The following is a 19,232-nucleotide window of genomic DNA, read 5'->3' on the forward strand; positions in this document are numbered from 1 at the left end:
TCTCACATCAAATATATATTTATAAAGCTACCCAACAGAGGTCGGAACAGATCCCACGTAAGAGAAAAGATCTGCCACGTTCAACCCTAACTCACTCTCTAAATGTTCTATTACATGGACATTTTTGTCACTTACTAGTAATACTTTATTGTTTGTGACGGATTCTTCATTATAATATATATAATTTCTTTATTTGTTTTGTTTTATATTTCAAAAGTTTTACCCTTCTTAATTAGTTAATTAACTGAAACAAGTTGGATGAAAAATATGAAAATAATTAAGATCTTTGATCGGAAAGTGTTGGAATAGACAAATGAGGCTGAGTTTACATTATATAATGTACATAAATCTTCCCTTAAAAATTAATTTTATAAGAATTAAATTATATATATATATATATATATATATATATATATATATAAATTAGTGTTTTTCAATTTATTTATATTCTATTTTCTTAATTTCTAGCTCTTTTCTTATTTATTTTTTATAAATTTCCTTAAGATAATTGGAATTCTTATTTTACTTGTCATTTTATTTATTAATTCTATTTTTTTTCATTTTATTAATGAAACCTTAAGGTTAAGGTTACGGCGATTAATATGTTTTTATTAAATTAATTATAAAATTATTTTAAGCTAAAATGGATGTTAGAAAAAATTGGTATTAATATATTTATTAAATTAATTATAAGTTTATATTTGAAAATAAAACTTAATTAAATTATTATTAGTTTGTGTTAATTTTTATTGATATTAAAGAAATATTTATGAATTTCTTTTGTCTCGTTTATATTTATATTTATGTATATGTTAATTAAAAAAATTGAATTAAACTATTTAAAAATTTTAAAAAGAGAAAAATTAAAGTTTTAATTGTATGACAAAAGACATTTATGAATAAATGCGTAAAAATAAATAAAAAATGAATTACTAACTATAATTAATCTCATCCTTAAACTCATAATAATGATTAAAAGGATATAAAAAGATTAGAAAAACTAATTTTATTATATATCGAAACAAAAATGTTAAATGAAATTAATTTTGACAATTTAATAAGTAATTCTACATAAAAGAATCAAAATTTAAATTTTTTATAAAAATTCATACTGCTAAAAATTTTCATATTACATTAGATCTTTCTTGCAAATTTATTAAAAAAATTTACAAGAAAAGATTTTTTTCTGCTATTTTTCTAAGAATCTTAATTAATAGATAATTCTTTTGTAAGTAATTATTTCCTACAAAATTAGGAAATTCATAAGTATTTCTTACAAAATTTGGTGTGAAAAATATTTTATACAAAATATTTTGCAAAAAAATTAGCAGCAATTTTTTGCAATTTTTTTTTCTAACAAAATTCATAAGTAATTCTTACAAAACAATTTTCAAAACAAAATTAGTAGGAAATATGAATTTTTTTTAGTAGTATCAATTTTTAATCTACTTTAGCTCTTAAATTTTCTAAGTCGTCTTGTTCACTCCATTAAATTCTATCACCTCTGTCGTTAGAACCATTCATATAAGTTCATTTTTTTTTGTTATCTCACTGCATCACATCTTATCATCGTCATTATTGTTACTAGTAAAAACACATGCGCTGTCTTTCCTATGTTTGTATTTTTTAATTTTTATATAAATTTGAGTTAAGATGAAAAAAAAAATATAATTAATTTTTAAAATAGTTGTTAAAAGTAAAATTAGAAAAAAAAATATGTATACAAAAAACGTTTTTAAAATAACTAGTAAAGACAAGACGTTTTTAGAATAACGGTTAAACTATTTATAAAATAATTAATTTTTAAAATAAAAATTAAGGATAAAATTAGAACAATAAAATGTAGATAAAAAATTATTTTTTTATATTTTGTTATAAATAAAAAATTTGGTCATTATATCTTCTTCAATATTGTACCTTTGACTGTAGTTCCATTTCCCATTATACTTTTTGAGAAGAAAAAGAGAGAGCAAAATGTTAAGTGTGGTGAAAAATTTATTCTAGAAAGCAACTTGTATATCTTTCAGAAAATTTGTTTCGAACGTAAAGTTCTGTCTCGAAAAAACATCTCATATATTTGGAAAACTAATTAAGAAAAGCTCATTCCAAAATATCATTTCATATAATGAAAAATTTATTTTAAAAAGCTTGTTGCGGGAAATATGTTTCAGATAGTATTTCATATGTCATTAAAACAATGTATTCTAAAAAACTTTCAAAAGGATAATCATAAAGATAGCATAGAAAGATACACTATTTTTAGGTTTTTTTTTTTTTTTTAAAAACATGATTATTTTGAACATATAATTGTAAAATAGAATTAGTTGATTATTTTTTGTAAAATAAGATGAAATTATCATAATTCAAACTGAGTTGTCATCGGGTTTTTTATTCTTTTACAAAACTTAAAAGTGTTAAGATTTTTACCAATTTTTAAATTTAAAATAAAAAATAAAAAATTGAAATTGTCATAAGTCTTGACGAATTCTGATATACAAAAATTGTTACAACGATAACTATTTCACTTTTACATAAGAAATAAAAAAAAAAACAGAAAATCGGCCGCATTCCGATTTCGGTCTAAATAGAGCCGTAACGTAAGCCCTGAAAACTTTACCCTATTTAAAAAAAAAATCAATTAATCTTATTTTTCAGTTACCGGTTCAAAAACAGTCCTATTTTTTTTTAAAGAAAACGCTATTTCTACACCAAGTTGCTGAGACGATTGAGCTCGTGAAAATGAGCTCGGGTCAAGTTTAGATGTTGTAATTGAATCCATTTTCTTCTACCTTGACTCAAATTCTTCCGAATGCACCTCTTGTAACTTCGAAGTTTTGCACATTTTTCGAGTTAATCCTTAATGTTTGTGCATTTGCTATGTGGATTTTGTTGTTTACAATCTTAAGGATAATGCTCATGTCTATATTTCTCCTTGAAGTCTAAACTTTTTGTGTATGTCTTCGACCAAAATAACTTAAAAGTCACGTTAGACTCAACTTGTGGAATGATCTTAAAATAATGAAATCACTAAACCCAGTGTATTTGCAAAATATTACTATATATAAATATTTATTTTCAATATTAAAAATGTGCATTTTCAATAATTTACTAATAAATTAAGTATTTTAATGATCTGCTTGGCAATTATATTTTCTTATTTATCTCAAAATACATACACATAAGTATATAAAATATATTATGTTTACCGTCTTTGAATAAAACTTTCAAAATATAAACCTTATATTATCAAGAGAAATTTCAAAACACACACATATATCTTTAGTAGATTAGGGCTTTTTTGGCTCTACTCTAAGTATCACACATCAAGTTTTTTAATCTTTAAAAAAAAAATGAAAAATTTTATTTTCTTCATGGATCGATTAGGGTTCTTTAGTTTCTTTCCACCATTCACCATTCTTCATCTCCACGTTCTTCATTTTTTCCAACATTTTCATCTCCCTCAATACAGGTACCGTCTTTCATTTCCTAATTTATCTCTAATCATCACTCTTTTCATCTCCACCATTTTGCATATTTCATTGAATAAAATTGCATTAAAAATGTGTTTTACATTATATGTTTGAGCGCGTAAAAAATAGGCAGCGTTTATGAATGATGTTGTTTTGTTGGGCAAAGAAGTGTTGTTGGAAAGAACCTCAGCAATGAGAAATGGTAAGGCATTACTGTGGTGGTGTGAGTGCATGCATCAACAGTTCATGGACCCTTTTCACTTGGAACTCCAAAATACGACACCTTGTGAATCAGGGCCATGCCCACAACGCTCTTCTTCTCTTTCGCCACATGAAGCGAACTTCCCTCACACCCAACAACTCCACCTTTCCATTCCTCTTAAAAGCATGCGCCACACTTTCCCATCTCCTAAACTCCAAAATCATCCATGCCCACGTCCTCAAATCCCGCTTTCAAGCCAACATTTACGTGCAAACGGCAATGGTTGATATGTATGTCAAGTGTGGTCAGTTGGAAGATGCACACAATGTGTTTGTTGAAATGCCCGTCAGGGACATCGCTTCTTGGAATGCAATGCTGTTGGGTTTTGCTCAATCTGGCTTTCTTGACAGGCTGTCTTGTCTTCTACGTCAGATGAGGCTTTCGGGGATTCGTCCTGATTCCGTCACTGTTTTGCTACTCATGGACGCCATTTTGCGTGTGAAAAGTCTGACTTTTTTGGGTGCAGTTCATTCCTTTGGGATTCGGATTGGTATTCGTGATGATCTTTCCGTGGCTAACACTTTGGTTGCTGGATATGCCAAGTGTGGTGACTTGGGCTCGGCAGAGATGGTGTTTGATGAAATTGAAACTGGTCTGAGGTCTGTTGTGTCCTGGAATTCTATGATCGCAGGATATGCGAAATTTGAAAAGTATGTCAAGGCTGTTAACTGTTACAAATTGATGCTAGATGGTGCGTTTTCCCCAGACATTTGCACAATTCTCAATTTGCTTTCGTCATGCGTGCAGCCTATGGCACTATTTCATGGTTTGCTAGTACATTCTCATGGAGTCAAGTTGGGTTGTGATTCTGATGTATGTGTGGTGAATACTCTTATTTGTATGTACTCCAAAGGCGGCGATGTTCATTCGGCAAGATCTTTGTTTGATTGCTTGTCTGACAAAACTTGCGTATCATGGACTGTTATGATTAGTGGGTACGCTGAGAAAGGATTTATGAGTGAGGCATTGACCCTGTTTAATGCAATGGAATCTGCTGGTGAGAAACCGGATTTGGTCACTGTGCTTGCTTTGCTTTCAGGCTGTGGCCAGACAGGGTCGCTAGAACTCGGAAAATGGGTTGACAATTACTCTGTCAACAAAGGATTAAAAGATAACGTTATAGTTTGTAACGCACTAATTGACATGTATGCCAAGTGTGGATCTTTTAATGATTCTAAGGAGGTGTTCTATGGCATGGCTAACAGAACTGTCGTCTCCTGGACAACCATGATTACTGCCTGTGCTTTGAATGGAGATGTTAAAGATGCTTTGGACCTATTTTTTATGATGTTAGAAATGGGGATGAAGCCAAACCACATAACATTTCTTGCTGTTCTCCAAGCTTGTGCACATGGAGGTTTACTAGAAAGCGGATTGGAGTGCTTCAACATGATGACACAAAAGTATGGGATAAGCCCTGGTATAGACCATTATTCTTGTATGGTTCATCTTCTTGGTCGTAAAGGACATCTCACAGAAGCTTTAGAAATTATTAGAAGTATGCCTTTTGAACCTGATGCTGGCATATGGAGTGCATTGCTCTCTGCTTGCAAACTTCATGATAAGATGGAGATGGGTAAGTTTGTGTCTGAACAGTTATTTGAATTGGAGCCTCAAGTGTCAGTTCCATATGTGGAGATGGCTAACATATATGCATCAGCTGAAATGTGGGATGGAGTTGCAGATATTAGAAGGAAGATGAAATATCTTCAACTGAGGAAATCTCCTGGGCAAAGTATTATTCAAGTGAATGGGAAATCTACTGTATTTACAGTTGAGGATAGGAAACACCCTGAAACCTTGTACATATATGATATGCTAGATGCCTTCACTTCCCATTCTAAGAAGGGACTTCTAGGTTATGCAGAGGAGATTCTTGAAGGTTGGGAATGAAGATTCATGCAATGAAAAGAGACCATTGCTGTTTCTTTTTCCGGTTATCTACTGTACTCAAGGATTAGGGATTATAAAAAGCTAAGAAAGTTAACATTTGCATCTACTGATCAGCGACAAAATGCAAAACGGATTTTCAACGAAAGTTTCCTTTTGCATCTTCTCATTAATGAGAAGATAGAAGAAGAAAATCAGTATAAAATGATAAATTCACAAAAGTTATCCTTCATTTTGCATTGCATGGACAAATTTTACTCTGTATCGTGTTACGTATATAACATATAACGTTAACACGTTCGATTATCATACATGATTTGCAAACATAATTAAGTAAACAATATAATACAATAAAGTTTTAATAACAAAAATAATATATTTATAAAATAATAACAGTAATAGATTTTTAAAGTAATAACAATAAATTTATAAATAATAATTATAATAATTACAACAAATGTATAATAAGATAAAAAAATAAAATAAAAAATATGAATAATATTAATAATTATTTTACATAATTGTTTTTACGTGTATGCTACCTTGTAATGTGTGAGGAAAGAACTCTAATAACTTTAAGAGATATATTAAAACTACATTTTCTTAATTTTTAATAAAACTATGTTGTTTTTATATAAATATCAATAATTAAAAATAGTTATTTCAAATTTTGGAGTGAATAAGTTCTTTTTTAAAAAAGATAAAAAATAAAATTTGTCAGTTTTGTAAGAAGTATAAATAGTGATTTTAAAATTAGAAAAATAATAACAAACAAAAAGAAATCATAGAAATAGATGTATCCTTGTTCCTGTGCCCTCTTCTTTTTGTTTTTGTTTCGTCCAAATAGATGTAAAATTATAGCAATTAATAGCTTGTAATGTAATTAACATGGTGTTGATAACTTTGCAATCTATTAGCTCATTTTAATACTTATATTCAATCAATGGTTACCTTACACCTAACTATCATATCAATTAATTTTTTTTTTATGGTTGGTTCATCATCTGCTGCACTATGCCAACAAGTCTTTAAAAGCAGAAAAATAAAATGGTGATGATCCACCAACCACCAACTAACCAATCCCGAAAATAGAGAAAAGAAAAATAGTGACCCACATGTTTTTTTATTAAAATTAAAATAAATAAATATTTATTTAAAAAGTAAAAGAATATAAATATTATTTTATTAAAAATATAAAAATTATGAATATTCATTTTAAAATTAAGAAAATGTGAAGAATTTAGTTTCTTTGTTAACTTTTTTATAAATATAATTTAACATAAATGTAACTTTTGTGTAATATATAGTCAATGACATGTAAGTTCATCACTATCCACATTCTTTTTATCTACAAAAATACTTTCTATTTTTTTTAAAATAGTGATTTAAATATAAGATAATGCTAACTGTGTACTAAAAATACCAGTTAAGATATAATTAATAATCTTTTTTTATTTTATATTTTTGTATTAAAAATTGAAATAATTAATTTTATTAATTAATTATATTATAATTCATACAGTATATTTTATAAAGATAAAAATATATTTTACATATTTTTATGTAATATTTATCTTAAGGATAATAAACATTTTAGAATTTTAAGAGATTTATTAAAATGTAAGAAAAATAATTTTTTTAACATTTAAAAAATATCTCAGTCAAAGTTTGAGATGCAAAGACTTGAAACGTTTAAAATATAGAATTTTTAATTTAATTACTTTTTTGAAATTTCTAATAATTTTATTACTTAATTTATATTTTAATTATTTTTTAAAAAATTTATAGATATTTAATTTTTTTTTCTTAATTTTTTTATATTTAATTATATTTTAATTTTTAACAACATTAAAATATATTTGTTTTACTTTTTTTTAATTTTTTTATTGATATATATATATATATATATATATATATATATATATATATAAAATAAAATATTAAATATAATTATATAATATTTTCAATTATTTTTTATTTTTTTAAATAAAATAAAATTATATAAATAATAATTAGATCAGAACTCAAGAATACATTTTAAGAAATTTCGACATATATTAATTATTTTGTGACACGAATTGGGAGTACCGCGAATATATGATAGGGTTATATTTGTTTACTAAATTTTAATATTGTTTATAAGAGTTTGGTCAACATCCATCCCTGTCAACATTAAATTGTCACGTGTCGTGAATAATCATTGATAAAAAGACAATAATAATAAAGTTTGATAGAAAGAAATCTTATTTAATTAATGTCTATGATAAAATTTATAATAATCTTTGTATGGACGAGAAGGGGAGGAGAAAAAAAATATAGATACAGCTTTTAGAATAAACAAAAGAAAAAATAAATTGTAAAGTAATGAGGTAGAAAAGGAAGATTATAACAAAATTGAATAAAAAATAGAGCTTCATTATTTTTTATGAAAATTATATGTTGACTACCAAAAGAAAAGCAAGGAGAAAACTGTACCTAACACCTCATAAATAGCAAACGAACAGGTACAGATATTTATGCTCCCGACAACATATTAAATAAAAACAGTAATGTATAAAATATCCCATTAATTGATGGTTATGTTCTAGAACTTTATTTTTGGATTACCGACGTGAAAATAAAATTTGTTTAAATTATTATTCAGATTAATTTTTATCGTTATGAAAAGTTATATTTAATTAATTATTTTTTTTAATAAATTATACGTTTGTTTATAAAGGGAGAGTGATGAATTGTCTATATTTTTTTATATTATTTTTTATTTTTATTTTCCTCTTTTTATGTTCACGTAACTTCTCGTTTTTTATTTACTCATGATTTTTTTAGTTTTATTTTATCTTAAAGTTTTTATTTTGAAGATTTTGTTATCGATCTTTTTAGTTCTTATTTATGTTTTTTATTTTTATTGATGTTGATTTTATTATATTTGTTTAATTTATATTAAAATTAGATAAACGTTTCTTTTAATCAGTTTTATTATTCAGTACTTTAATTTATAGATTTATAAAAAAATTTCTATATATTTTGATTAGGATTTGAAAATTTTGTTTGAAATTTTAGAACTAATAATGAAATTACATTATTTTTTGGTAGGTAATAAAGGTAAAATCTTTAGTAAATAAGAAATCAATAAAATTTTGGAAAATAAATAAAATTATTTACAATAATTTAATAAATAATTTTTAATATAAAAATTAAAAAAAAAACTTTAAATAAAAAAACTTTATCTTTAAATTTTCTTTTTTAAGTTTTCAAAACTCATAACTCATTGTTGTATTCACTTGAATATTTAATTCCATCATTTCACTTATATGGTTTCTATTTAATTATATAAATTTGAAATTTCCATGATGTTCTATTTTTTAAAATAACGATAAAAAAAAAAAAAAACTTTGTAAGTATGCGAAAGACCCACTCCAAACCTTGGTGCAAGTAAAAAGACAACGGACAATACTCAAAAAAAGAAAAAAACCATTGCAGGTTAGAAACTATATCAGCATTTACTGTTATGAATGTAGAGAGAGAAATAAGGAATTACTTAACAAGTTTTGTTCTCTTCATCAATCAATGTGACTGTGAAGGCGGTGAGTGGGAATGGCAAGAAGATGATTGGCCCTTGGCATTGCGAGTCCAAACTCCTCTGTCATATCCAAATCCGAAGGTAACATGTTGTTGGGAAGCTTCCAATCAAAACAATGGACAACTTGTGCCACTGTCTGACGAACCACAGTTAGACCCAGTTGCATTCCTGGACACCTTCTTCTTCCAGATCCAAATGGTATCAGCTCAAACTCATGCCCTTTCATATCTATGTTCCTTTCTTCAAATCTCTCAGGCCAGAACTTTTCTGCATCAACCCAGGCACTTGGGTCTCTCATAATAGCCCATGCATTCACTATCACCTTTGACTTTTTAGGAATGAAAAACTCTCCAACCATGCAATCTTCCCTTGACTCGTGTGGTATCAGCAACGGTGCCACTGGATGAAGTCTCAGGCTTTCCTTTATAACCATGTCCAGATACTCTAACTTCTCTATGTCTGATTCTTCCACCTTCCTCTTCATACCCACCACGATTTCCAGTTCCTTTTGGACCTTCTTCATCACCCTTGGATTCTTTATCAGCTCCGAAAGTGCCCACTCTATTGCTGTAGCAGAAGTATCTATTGAACCAGCCAACATATCCTTTTCAACATAAAAAACCAAAAAAAACAAAAGTCGTGAAAGAAGAGTGAACTATCGGTGTAATGATAAATCATTGGGAAGTACTTTTGGGGTGGTTTATATGTAAAACATTTGATCTTTAATGTAACAGTACTAAGCAAATGTTTGAGTTTTTGATTTTGAAAAAAATATGTTGGCGGAAACAGAAAGACTCAACCTTTATGTGTGTTTCCTTACCAGCAATATGGCTTTGATATTGGGTCTTTCAACGCAGTACTCCGATTGTTCGGTACCGAGAAATCCCAACATGACATCGACAAAATCCTTCACCTCCTCCTCCCCCTTCTTTGATTCAATATGCTCATCGATGATTTTGTCGAAGAATTCATCAAAGATTTTGCGCATCGCCTTCATACGCTTGATTAGCCCCTGAAGGTCAAGTTTACCGATGTAAGGAATGTAATCTCCTATGTTAGGAGTTGCTGCCAAGTACATTAACTCTTGCATCACAGCCTTGAAACCCTTCTCATCCAACTCCTTATCCATGTACTTCTTCCCTAAAATCATTCTGCAAGCTGTGTCTGCACTGAGTGCTGCAACTCTGGCACTGAGATCAACCACAGCTCCATCCATGGCTGCCTCTCTCAGATGCTTCACCAACAGGTCTAGCTCTGCTTCCCTCAGGGGTCTAAAGGAGTTAATTTTGGCTTGGCTTAGGAGTTCCAACGTGCACATCTTACGAATGTTGCGCCAGTAAGAACCATATTGAGCAAAAGCCAGGTTCCTCTGCCCCCATGAGATGTACTTTGCAGCTTCGTGAGGTGGTCTACCGGCATAGATCAGATCATGGGTCTTGAGGAAGAGTTGAGCAGCTTTGGGTGAAGAAACAACAATGGTGGGCACAAAACCCAAGCGCAAGTGCATGATAGGTCCATACTTTTGAGCTAGTTGGTGTAGATCACGATAAGGGTGTGCCCCCAACATGTGAAGACTCCCCAAAATAGGAAACCCTTTTGGACCAGGTGGTAACCTCTTTCCATTTTTCTTGCTTCTTCTCCATAGCCACAAGTAAGTAAGAAAAACTGCAAGAAGTGGTAACCAAATCATCCAAGCTTTTTGCGAGATTTTAAACTGTACTAAAGGAGCAACTAGGCTTAAAAGTAAGCAAAAGGTTTCTTTAAAGTAATGCAGATTGTGACAGTAATGATTTCTAGAGTGTGCTTTTATGAAGATGAAACCCCACATTGGTCTGTATATATAATATGCACCAATAATGAAATTTGCAACTCTCAAGTGAGAGAGAGCATTCATGTCTTTTTATTCTTCTATACCACATAAAACAAAACTATATGTTGGTGCTAAAGATTAAATTATCTTTTCAAAAAAAATTGTTTCTTCAGCTTTTGCAACTATACATGTGCATCTTGTTGAAAATCGTCATCACACACGTGTAAAATAGTTCTTGAATGATTCTAGAGACTACATTTGAATCGGTTTAAACTCACCACAAAGAGATTGAAGTTTTTTACCACCTCACTCTTGCATATCCTTGATACTTCTTCATTGAACCCAAATACCATTAGATGTTTCATAAGAATGTTGTTGGCCATTTTTCCTCCATATCATGTTTCATGAGCTAATGTCTTTCTTCTTCCTATCCCTTCATGGTTCTTCCATTTTTAGTGTTGTTTGTCTTTTCCCTTCCATATATCATGTTTCGTGGGTTAATGTCTTCTTTCTTCCTATTCTCTTCATGGTTCTTCCATTTTACATCATCATATCTCGTGTATTACTTCATGTAGCTTTGTACTTGCAATCCATATATTTAATCTAGTTGTTTCTTAAGCAGATATTGACTGTTATAAATCTAAAAAATTTGAATCATTTGCCATTTTTGCCAAGTTTTATTGAGATTATAATACTTCCTGAACTCGTCCTCGCTTTAAAATATCTTTCACATTTCATATTCAATTAAATTGGTTGAAAAATGAGTAAATAAGAAAGATTTTTCCCTTATTAATTTTACTGTTTCTTCCCGTGTTAGTATATGTGTACAGGAAGTGTATATATCCATCATTTACCAGATTTAAAAGTTATGTATTATTCATATCCATTTCAATCAATTTAAATATTTTTAATTAACATTAGAATGAGTTTAAATCATATTTATAGATATAAATTTATTTGTTATCCAAAGCGAAAAATATTTTTTAGTCAGAGAATGGAGACATGACATTTCTAAAGAGAATGGAAAAAATGAACATGGAAGAAATTTGCAAAAGACAAGAAAACAAAAATATCTTTTCTTATATGTCTTGAAGTAAAAGATAATAAAAGTTTATTTAAACTCACACCACACAATACAATATAAATATCTTCACAATAATATCAGCAAACAATTGGAGAAAGTCTACGAAAAGATATCAAGAATCAATCTGGGAAGGTGATATCTATAAGAGTATTAAAAAAAGGTCCATCAGAAAATATCTAGGTTAAAATGTTTGGTTGAGAAAGAATGAAGACTATTTCTTCCATCAACATTTAAATGTCACGTGGACAGATAGACTAAAAAATACTTAAAAATATCAAGTTCTTCTTGCTATACTCATCAAAATGTTTTAACAGAAGTCTGTGTCACCATAAATGCACCTACTAAATGCAACCTAACAAAATACAAGGAAATTGTGTTCCCTAATCACATCTGAATGTGAGAAATGGTAGATGAAACATCTTTCGTTCCCTAACAATCCCTTTCATGGGAAAGTCGATAGGTAGGAATGGCAAATAGATGATTGGCCCTTGGCATTGTGAGTCCGAACTTCTCTGTCATGTCCAACTCTTCTTCCAACACGTCATTTGGCAGTTTCCAATCAAAACAATGGACAAGTTGAGCCACTGTCTCACGAACCACAGTTAGACCAAGTTGCATTCCTGGACATCGCCTTCTGCCAGACCCAAACGGTATCAGCTCAAACTCACTCCCTCGAACATCTATGTTCCTTCCTTCAAATCTCTCTGGCCAGAACTTTTCTGCATCATCCCAAGCACTTGGGTCCCTCATAATAGCCCATGCATTCACTATAACCCTTGATTTTTTAGGAATAAAATAATCTCCAACCATGCAGTCTTCTATGGACTGGTGTGGTATCAGCAAAGGTGCCACTGGATGAAGTCTCAGACTTTCCTTTATAACCATATCCAAATACTCTAACTTCTCTAAGTCTGATTCTTCCACCTTCCTCTCCATACCCACCACGCTTTCCAATTCCGTTTGAAGTTTCTTCATCACCCTTGGATTCTTTAGCAGCTCCGAAAGTGTCCACTCTACTGATGTAGCAGAAGTGTCCACTGACCCAGCCAACATATCCTGTGCCAGAAAAGTGTCAAATAAGAGTAATAATATGAGAAGCAGATGTAAAAATCAGTACAAGAGCAAATTAACCAATTGTTTTCATTGTTCTTACCATCAGTATGGCTTTAATATTGTCTCGTTCAATGCGGTATTCAGAATTTTCAGTACCATAAAAACCCAACATCACATCCACGAAATCCTTTGTTTTCTCTTCTCCCTGCTCTGATTCCATGTGTTCGTCAATAATTTTCTCGAAGAAGTCATCGAATATGTTATGAACCACCTTCAAGCGCCTAGTTAGCCCTTGAAGGTCAAGTGCAGCGATGTAAGGAATGTAATCTCCCATGTTAGGAATTGCTACTAAATGCAACGCCTCTTGCATCACAGCCTTGAACCCCTTCTCATCCAAGTCCTGGTCCATGTACTTCTTCCCTAAAATCATTCTACAAGCCATGTCTGCGCTCAGTTTTGAAACCTTTGCACTGAAATCAACAGCAGCTCCATCCTTGGCTGCCTCTCTCAGAAGCTTGATCAACAGGTCAAGCTCCTCCTCCCTCATGCTTCTGAAGGAATTAATTTTGGTTTGACTTAGCAGTTCCAACGTGCACATCTTTCTCATGTTGCGCCAATAAGAGCCATATTCAGCAAAGCCTAAGTTCCTCTGTCCCCAAGAGACGAATTTTTGAGCTTGATAACGTGGTCTACTGGCAAAGACAAGGTCATGGGTCTTGAGGAAGAGTTCAGCAGCTTGGGGTGAAGAAACAACAACGGTGGGCACAAAACCTAAGCGTAAGAACATGACAGGTCCATATTTCTGAGCTAGTTGGTGCAGATCCCGATGAGGATTTGCTCCCAACTTGTTAAGGCTTCCCAAAATTGGCAATCCAATGGGACCAGGTGGTAAATTATTTGCCTTCTTCTTGCTTCTGCAAAGCCACAGAAAAGCAAGAGAAGCTAAAAGAATTGCTATCAAAATCATGGTATCTATTTGGTAGAGTTGAAGTAACAATTGGATATATAGTAGTGTGTATGTTCGGTTCCAGAAGCAGAGGGCTTATACAAAAGTAATGCTTTTGAGAAAGGAGTTGGATAATCTAAGTAACTCGTGGTGGTGTTGAAAATATGACGAGAAAGTAGAGTACCATACGTAATCCTATAAGCTGAAAGCCATATCTTCCCTGACCTTTTCCATCCTTTCTATATTCTTCCTGCAACCTCTTAAATTCGTCTAGGACATTAAAAATCTACTATTTTATTTCAATATTTTATTTTAAATGCTTTTTCTTTATGGGACTTCTCCTGTACCTCCAATCAATTTTTCTCCACCTCTAAAATCTTTTAATTTTTTCACAATACCTCTTTGACTTTAACCAACAAAAATTAATTAATTACACTTTTATCTCTTCTATACTATTTATTTCATGCCGGTGTCCTCACTTCACACCCTAAACTAATAAATTATTGATTTCAAAATTCAGTACACAAAAATGAAATTTGTTTTTTAAATTAAAATACACCGGAATTTGAAATCCTGTATATAACTGAAATCTATTTTCAGAAATTTTCAAATTTCAAGATCTGATACACAAAAGTGAAATTTGTTTTTAAATTAAAATGGATAAAATTTCGATTAAAAAAATTATTGGATTTCGAAACTTAAGTAGACACCATATTATAAAATCCGGTTAAGGAACTTACCGGATCTTTAAATATATATTAAACGGAAATATATGTATAAATTTTTTTTAAAAACCTTTTTAATACATTATTATTTTTTAGTTTATTCTTTTAATTTTATATATTTTCCTAAGATCTTTTAAACCTTAAAAAATAAAACTAAAAAAGAATATATTTATTTATTTTCTTTTTTAAAATTTATTTTAATTATTTTTTTATTCTTTAAATATTTTTACTACATTATATTATTATTATTATTATTATTTAATTTTTATTAAAAACTAAAAAAAAAATACATGTATACGTTTTTTTTTATTTTATAAATATTATTTAAAACTAAAAGATAAATAAAATTGTAAAAAAACAAACATTAAAATAAACCAAAAAATAACTAAAAACGAAATAAAAAATTTATATATATATATATATATATATATATATATATTTGTTAAACTATATTTTATCAATGTTAATTATCTTAACTTATAGTTGTTAGATAATTTTCATACATCCTTACCAACAAATGAGATGATTAAATGGTTTGAATAAAGTGTGAATATCTTTTACTAGATACATTGTTAGATAATTTGCTTTCTTTTAGTAGTTTTTTATATGAAATTTTGATTCTTCTATCCTCTCGTAAGTGTGTTGACAATTGTCATTATTAAATTGGAAGGATAAAATAGTGGTCGGTGATTTGGTTATTGAAGGGGAGAAGTTGCAATCTTTGCTTAGTTGGAGGGATATTCAAGAGTTATTGCTCTCTTTCTGATTTTCTGTCTGATTGTTGTCATTGTATTCTATGTAAACTGTAGAATACACCTACTATTACATTTTTTTGGTTTGTTTATTGATGGAAACCTTGTTCTGGGTTTTCAAAGCATTTTTTGTTGCCTATGAGTTGGAACTGTACAATATTCTCACTATAATATGACATTTTTGTGTGGGTAAAGATATAAATGAATACACGTGGACATTGTATTCCCACTGTCATATTAAATTAAAGATAATGATATTTTAACTTTTCTTTTTTTACCTATTCTTAATTTATTATTTCAATTACCATTAGATCATCTATTTTGATTTTTTTTAGTGATGTGATGTCATAATCTAATGGTGATTGAAGTGATGGGTTAAAAATGAGTTAAAAAATTATTATCCTTAAATTTAAGACGTATAAAATTGTTGATGTTCTGACATTTCTTTGGATTTAAATATAGAAGTCGCATTTTATATTTTATAAAGTATGGATCGAATATGTTGGTGTGCAATTATTAGTCTAAAAAGGGACTACGTCGAATAATGATAGTTAAAAGATCAATGTCGCGAAAAAATATGGTGACTTGTGAATTTTTTAACAATAAGTATCTAAATAATCTTCATTAAAAGTGGAAGAGACGTGAAATAATGGTTATTTAAAATATCTACTATTGTTTATAGAGTTTTTTTTCCTACTTTGAACGAAGATTACCATTGATCGTCCTTATTTTACGTTTTGATAACAACTCTCACAATTATCATCTTTTTGTTTGAACTTTTAACGATGATTTAAAGGTTGTAGTCGCATGTTTATTTTTAATCGTGGTCGAAAACTCCATATGCATTAGTGAATGTTTTATTTCATATTCTTTACTTTTGCTTTTGAGGATGATACTTTTGCTCTTGAGACACACATAAATGTTTCCGTAATAATTGAGTCTAATAAATTTAACAATAAATTATCATTGTTTATTTTTTGAATTACATTTGTTGAAATTTGTTGAAATGTTTCAAAATATTTATATTAATCAGTAACATAATGTTACCCTTATAAAAAATATTACTAGAAATTTTTTGGTAACAATTTGAAAATATCTTTCTATTTAAAAATGTTATTAAAAATTTGTAATAATATTTTATAATTTATTTTTTACAAAAACAAATTATTATTAAAATTATTTAGTAATATTTTTGAAATATTATATTTTCATTATTAAATAAATGTTACTAAAAAAGTGTGTTCTTATTATAAATGTCTATTGATATGTATAAATATCACTAAAAATCATTACTAATGTAGGATAGAGGGTACACGTAACATTTGATATTTAATAATTTTTTATAATTTAGTAACTTTTTTTAATGTCAGTATGATCATATATGTTTTGTATGTAAGAGAAGGAAAGTACCCTATCGTATGCATTCTGACTCACATGGAAGAATATAAAATATCAGAATAATTAGTTATAGAGGTAAAGACAAAAAGAAAGTGGTGGAGAGAAAACATAGATATCTGGTTTTCTCAATGGACGTACTCAAATATTAGTATTAATTAATCCTTGTAAGAGAAAATTTAATAATTGTTCATTCAATCTTTATAATTCAATAAATTTTATTCTGTTAGTTGTTATATAAAACATTTATTCCCACCGATATGTCAAATTACATCGATCTCAAACCTGCAAATTGCAAATGAGTGTCTATTATTCATCCATGTCTATGGAATAGTCAACAGTTTGAGGTACATAATACTTGTTTGGGAATAAGAAAGGGAAAGGGTGATCTACTTCACCATAAATTATTGAAAGCAACCTAACCAAATAGAAGGAAATTTTCTTCCCTGATATACGAATATAACATTGCATTGAAAAATGATATTTTAACTATTAAATTTTGATAATTTTTTTTTATAATTTTATATGTTTTTTTAAGTAATTTTTTATTTTTTTTTCTCTCATTCTTAATATTCAAAAACCACTTAAAAAATAATACATTTTTTCCTCGCAAATTTTTTTTTTCACTAATAATCACTCTCATGCGAAAGTCGATAGGTAGGAATGGCAAAGAGATGATTGGCTCTTGGCATTGCGAGGCCAAACTCTTCTGCCATATCCAACTCAGATGGTAACATGTTATCTGGAAGCTTCCAATCAAAACAATGGACAACTTGTGCCACTGTCTGACGAACCACAGTTAGACCCAGTTGCATTCCTGGACATCCCCTTCTGCCGGAACCAAATGGTATCAGCTCAAAATCACGCCCTCGAACATCTATGTTTATTCCTTCAAATCTCTCAGGCCAGAACTTTTCTGCATCAACCCAAGCACTTGGGTCTCTCATAATAGCCCATGCATTCACTATCACCTTTGACTTTTTAGGAATGAAAAACTCTCCAACCATGCAATCTTCCCTTGACTCGTGTGGTATCAGCAACGGTACCACTGGATGAAGTCTCAGACTTTCCTTTATAACCATGTCCAGATATTCTAACTTCTCTAAGTCTGATTCTTCCACCTTCCTCTTCATACCCACCACGCTTTCCAGTTCCTCTTGGAGTTTCTTCATCACCCTTGGATTCTTTATCAGCTCTGAAACTGTCCACTCTATTGATGCAGCAGAAGTGTCCACTGACCCACCCAACATATCCTGTGCCAAACAAAGTGTCAAATAAATGTATGAGGGAAAAACCAAATGTTTTCGTTGTTCTTACCATAAGTATGGCTTTAATATTGGCTCGTTCAATGCGGTATTCAGAATTTTCAGTACCATAAAAACCCAACATCACATCCACGAAATCCTTTGTCTTCTCTTCTTCCTTCCCTGATTCCATGTGCTCGTCAATAATTTTCTCGAAGAAGTCATCGAAGATTTTGTGAACCACTTTCAAGCGCCTAGTTAGCCCTTGAAGGTCAAGTGCAGCGATGTAAGGAATGTAATCTCCCATGTTAGGAGTTGCTACTAAATGCAACGCCTCTTGCATCACAGCCTTGAACCCCTTCTCATCCAAGTCCTGGTCCATGTACTTCTTCCCTAAAATCATTCTACAAGCCATGTCTGCGCTCAGTTTTGAAACCTTTGCACTGACATCAACAGCAGCTCCATCCTTGGCTGCCTCTCTCAGAAGCTTGATCAACAGGTCAAGCTCCTCCTCCCTCGTGCTTCTGAAGGAATTAATTTTGGTTTGGCTTAGCAGTTCCAACGTGCACATCTTACGCATGTTGCGCCAGTAAGAGCCATATTCAACAAAGCCCAAGTTCTTCTGTCCCCAAGAGACGTATTTTTGAGCTTGATAACGTGGTCTATTGGCAAACACAAGGTCATGGGTCTTGAGGAAGAGTTCGGCAGCTTGGGGTGAAGAAACAACAACGGTGGGCACAAAACCTAAGCGTAAGAACATGACAGGCCCATATTTCTGAGCTAGTCGGTGCAGATCCCGATGAGGATTTGCTCCCAACTTGTTAAGGCTTCCCAAAATTGGCAACCCAATGGGACCAGGTGGTAAATTATCTGTCTTCTTCTTGCTTCTGCAAAGCCACAGAAAAGCAAGAGAAGCTAGAAAAATTGCTATCAAAATCATGGTAGCTATTCGGGAGAGTTGAAGTAGGGTTTTTGAGAAAGGAACTCCTGTTGATGAAAATATAACGAGGACTACAGTACT

The 19,232-nt window shown here is 30.3% G+C and overlaps 4 protein-coding genes across 4 annotated transcripts; 1 reads left to right on the forward strand and 3 right to left on the reverse strand.

The window, feature by feature from the left end:
* The first annotated feature begins 3,343 nt into the window (after positions 1-3,343).
* Positions 3,344-5,805, forward strand: LOC114177280 (pentatricopeptide repeat-containing protein At4g19191, mitochondrial). The gene has a single exon (XM_028062558.1). The coding sequence runs from the start codon at positions 3,670-3,672 to the stop codon at positions 5,623-5,625; it is 1,956 nt and encodes a 651-aa protein (XP_027918359.1). The 5' UTR covers positions 3,344-3,669; the 3' UTR covers positions 5,626-5,805.
* Positions 5,806-9,073: 3,268 nt separating this feature from the next.
* LOC114179959 (cytochrome P450 CYP736A12-like) lies at positions 9,074-11,067 on the reverse strand. The gene is made up of 2 exons (XM_028066476.1): positions 10,023-11,067; positions 9,074-9,806 (listed from the first exon to the last, which is right to left on the reverse strand). Exons 1-2 carry the CDS (start codon positions 11,028-11,030, stop codon positions 9,183-9,185), a joined length of 1,632 nt encoding a protein of 543 aa, XP_027922277.1. The 5' UTR covers positions 11,031-11,067; the 3' UTR covers positions 9,074-9,182.
* A 1,154-nt stretch (positions 11,068-12,221) lies between these two features.
* On the reverse strand, positions 12,222-14,367 carry LOC114174927 (cytochrome P450 CYP736A12-like). Its single transcript, XM_028059659.1, has 2 exons — positions 13,250-14,367; positions 12,222-13,152 (listed from the first exon to the last, which is right to left on the reverse strand). Exons 1-2 carry the CDS (start codon positions 14,114-14,116, stop codon positions 12,526-12,528), a joined length of 1,494 nt encoding a protein of 497 aa, XP_027915460.1. The 5' UTR covers positions 14,117-14,367; the 3' UTR covers positions 12,222-12,525.
* A 2,827-nt stretch (positions 14,368-17,194) lies between these two features.
* Positions 17,195-19,151, reverse strand: LOC114176934 (cytochrome P450 CYP736A12-like). The gene is made up of 2 exons (XM_028062139.1): positions 18,285-19,151; positions 17,195-18,220 (listed from the first exon to the last, which is right to left on the reverse strand). Exons 1-2 carry the CDS (start codon positions 19,149-19,151, stop codon positions 17,594-17,596), a joined length of 1,494 nt encoding a protein of 497 aa, XP_027917940.1. The 3' UTR covers positions 17,195-17,593.
* Positions 19,152-19,232: the final 81 nt, after the last annotated feature.

The sequence above is a fragment of the Vigna unguiculata genome, chromosome 3 (assembly GCF_004118075.2).
Source record: "Vigna unguiculata cultivar IT97K-499-35 chromosome 3, ASM411807v1, whole genome shotgun sequence".
Lineage (NCBI taxonomy): Eukaryota > Viridiplantae > Streptophyta > Magnoliopsida > Fabales > Fabaceae > Vigna > Vigna unguiculata.

Bases quoted from the DNA above. Each gene is read 5' to 3' on its own strand.
- LOC114177280 (XM_028062558.1), top strand. From the start codon at position 3,670: ATGGTAAGGCATTACTGTGGTGGTGTGAGTGCATGCATCAACAGTTCA.
- LOC114179959 (XM_028066476.1), bottom strand. From the start codon at position 11,030: ATGTGGGGTTTCATCTTCATAAAAGCACACTCTAGAAATCATTACTGT. The intron at 9,807-10,022 runs GTAAGGAAACAC...TATGTTGAAAAG, and splicing joins ATATCAAAGCCATATTGCTG to GATATGTTGGCTGGTTCAAT.
- LOC114174927 (XM_028059659.1), bottom strand. From the start codon at position 14,116: ATGATTTTGATAGCAATTCTTTTAGCTTCTCTTGCTTTTCTGTGGCTT. The intron at 13,153-13,249 runs GTAAGAACAATG...TTTCTGGCACAG, and splicing joins ATATTAAAGCCATACTGATG to GATATGTTGGCTGGGTCAGT.
- LOC114176934 (XM_028062139.1), bottom strand. From the start codon at position 19,151: ATGATTTTGATAGCAATTTTTCTAGCTTCTCTTGCTTTTCTGTGGCTT. The intron at 18,221-18,284 runs GTAAGAACAACG...TGTTTGGCACAG, and splicing joins ATATTAAAGCCATACTTATG to GATATGTTGGGTGGGTCAGT.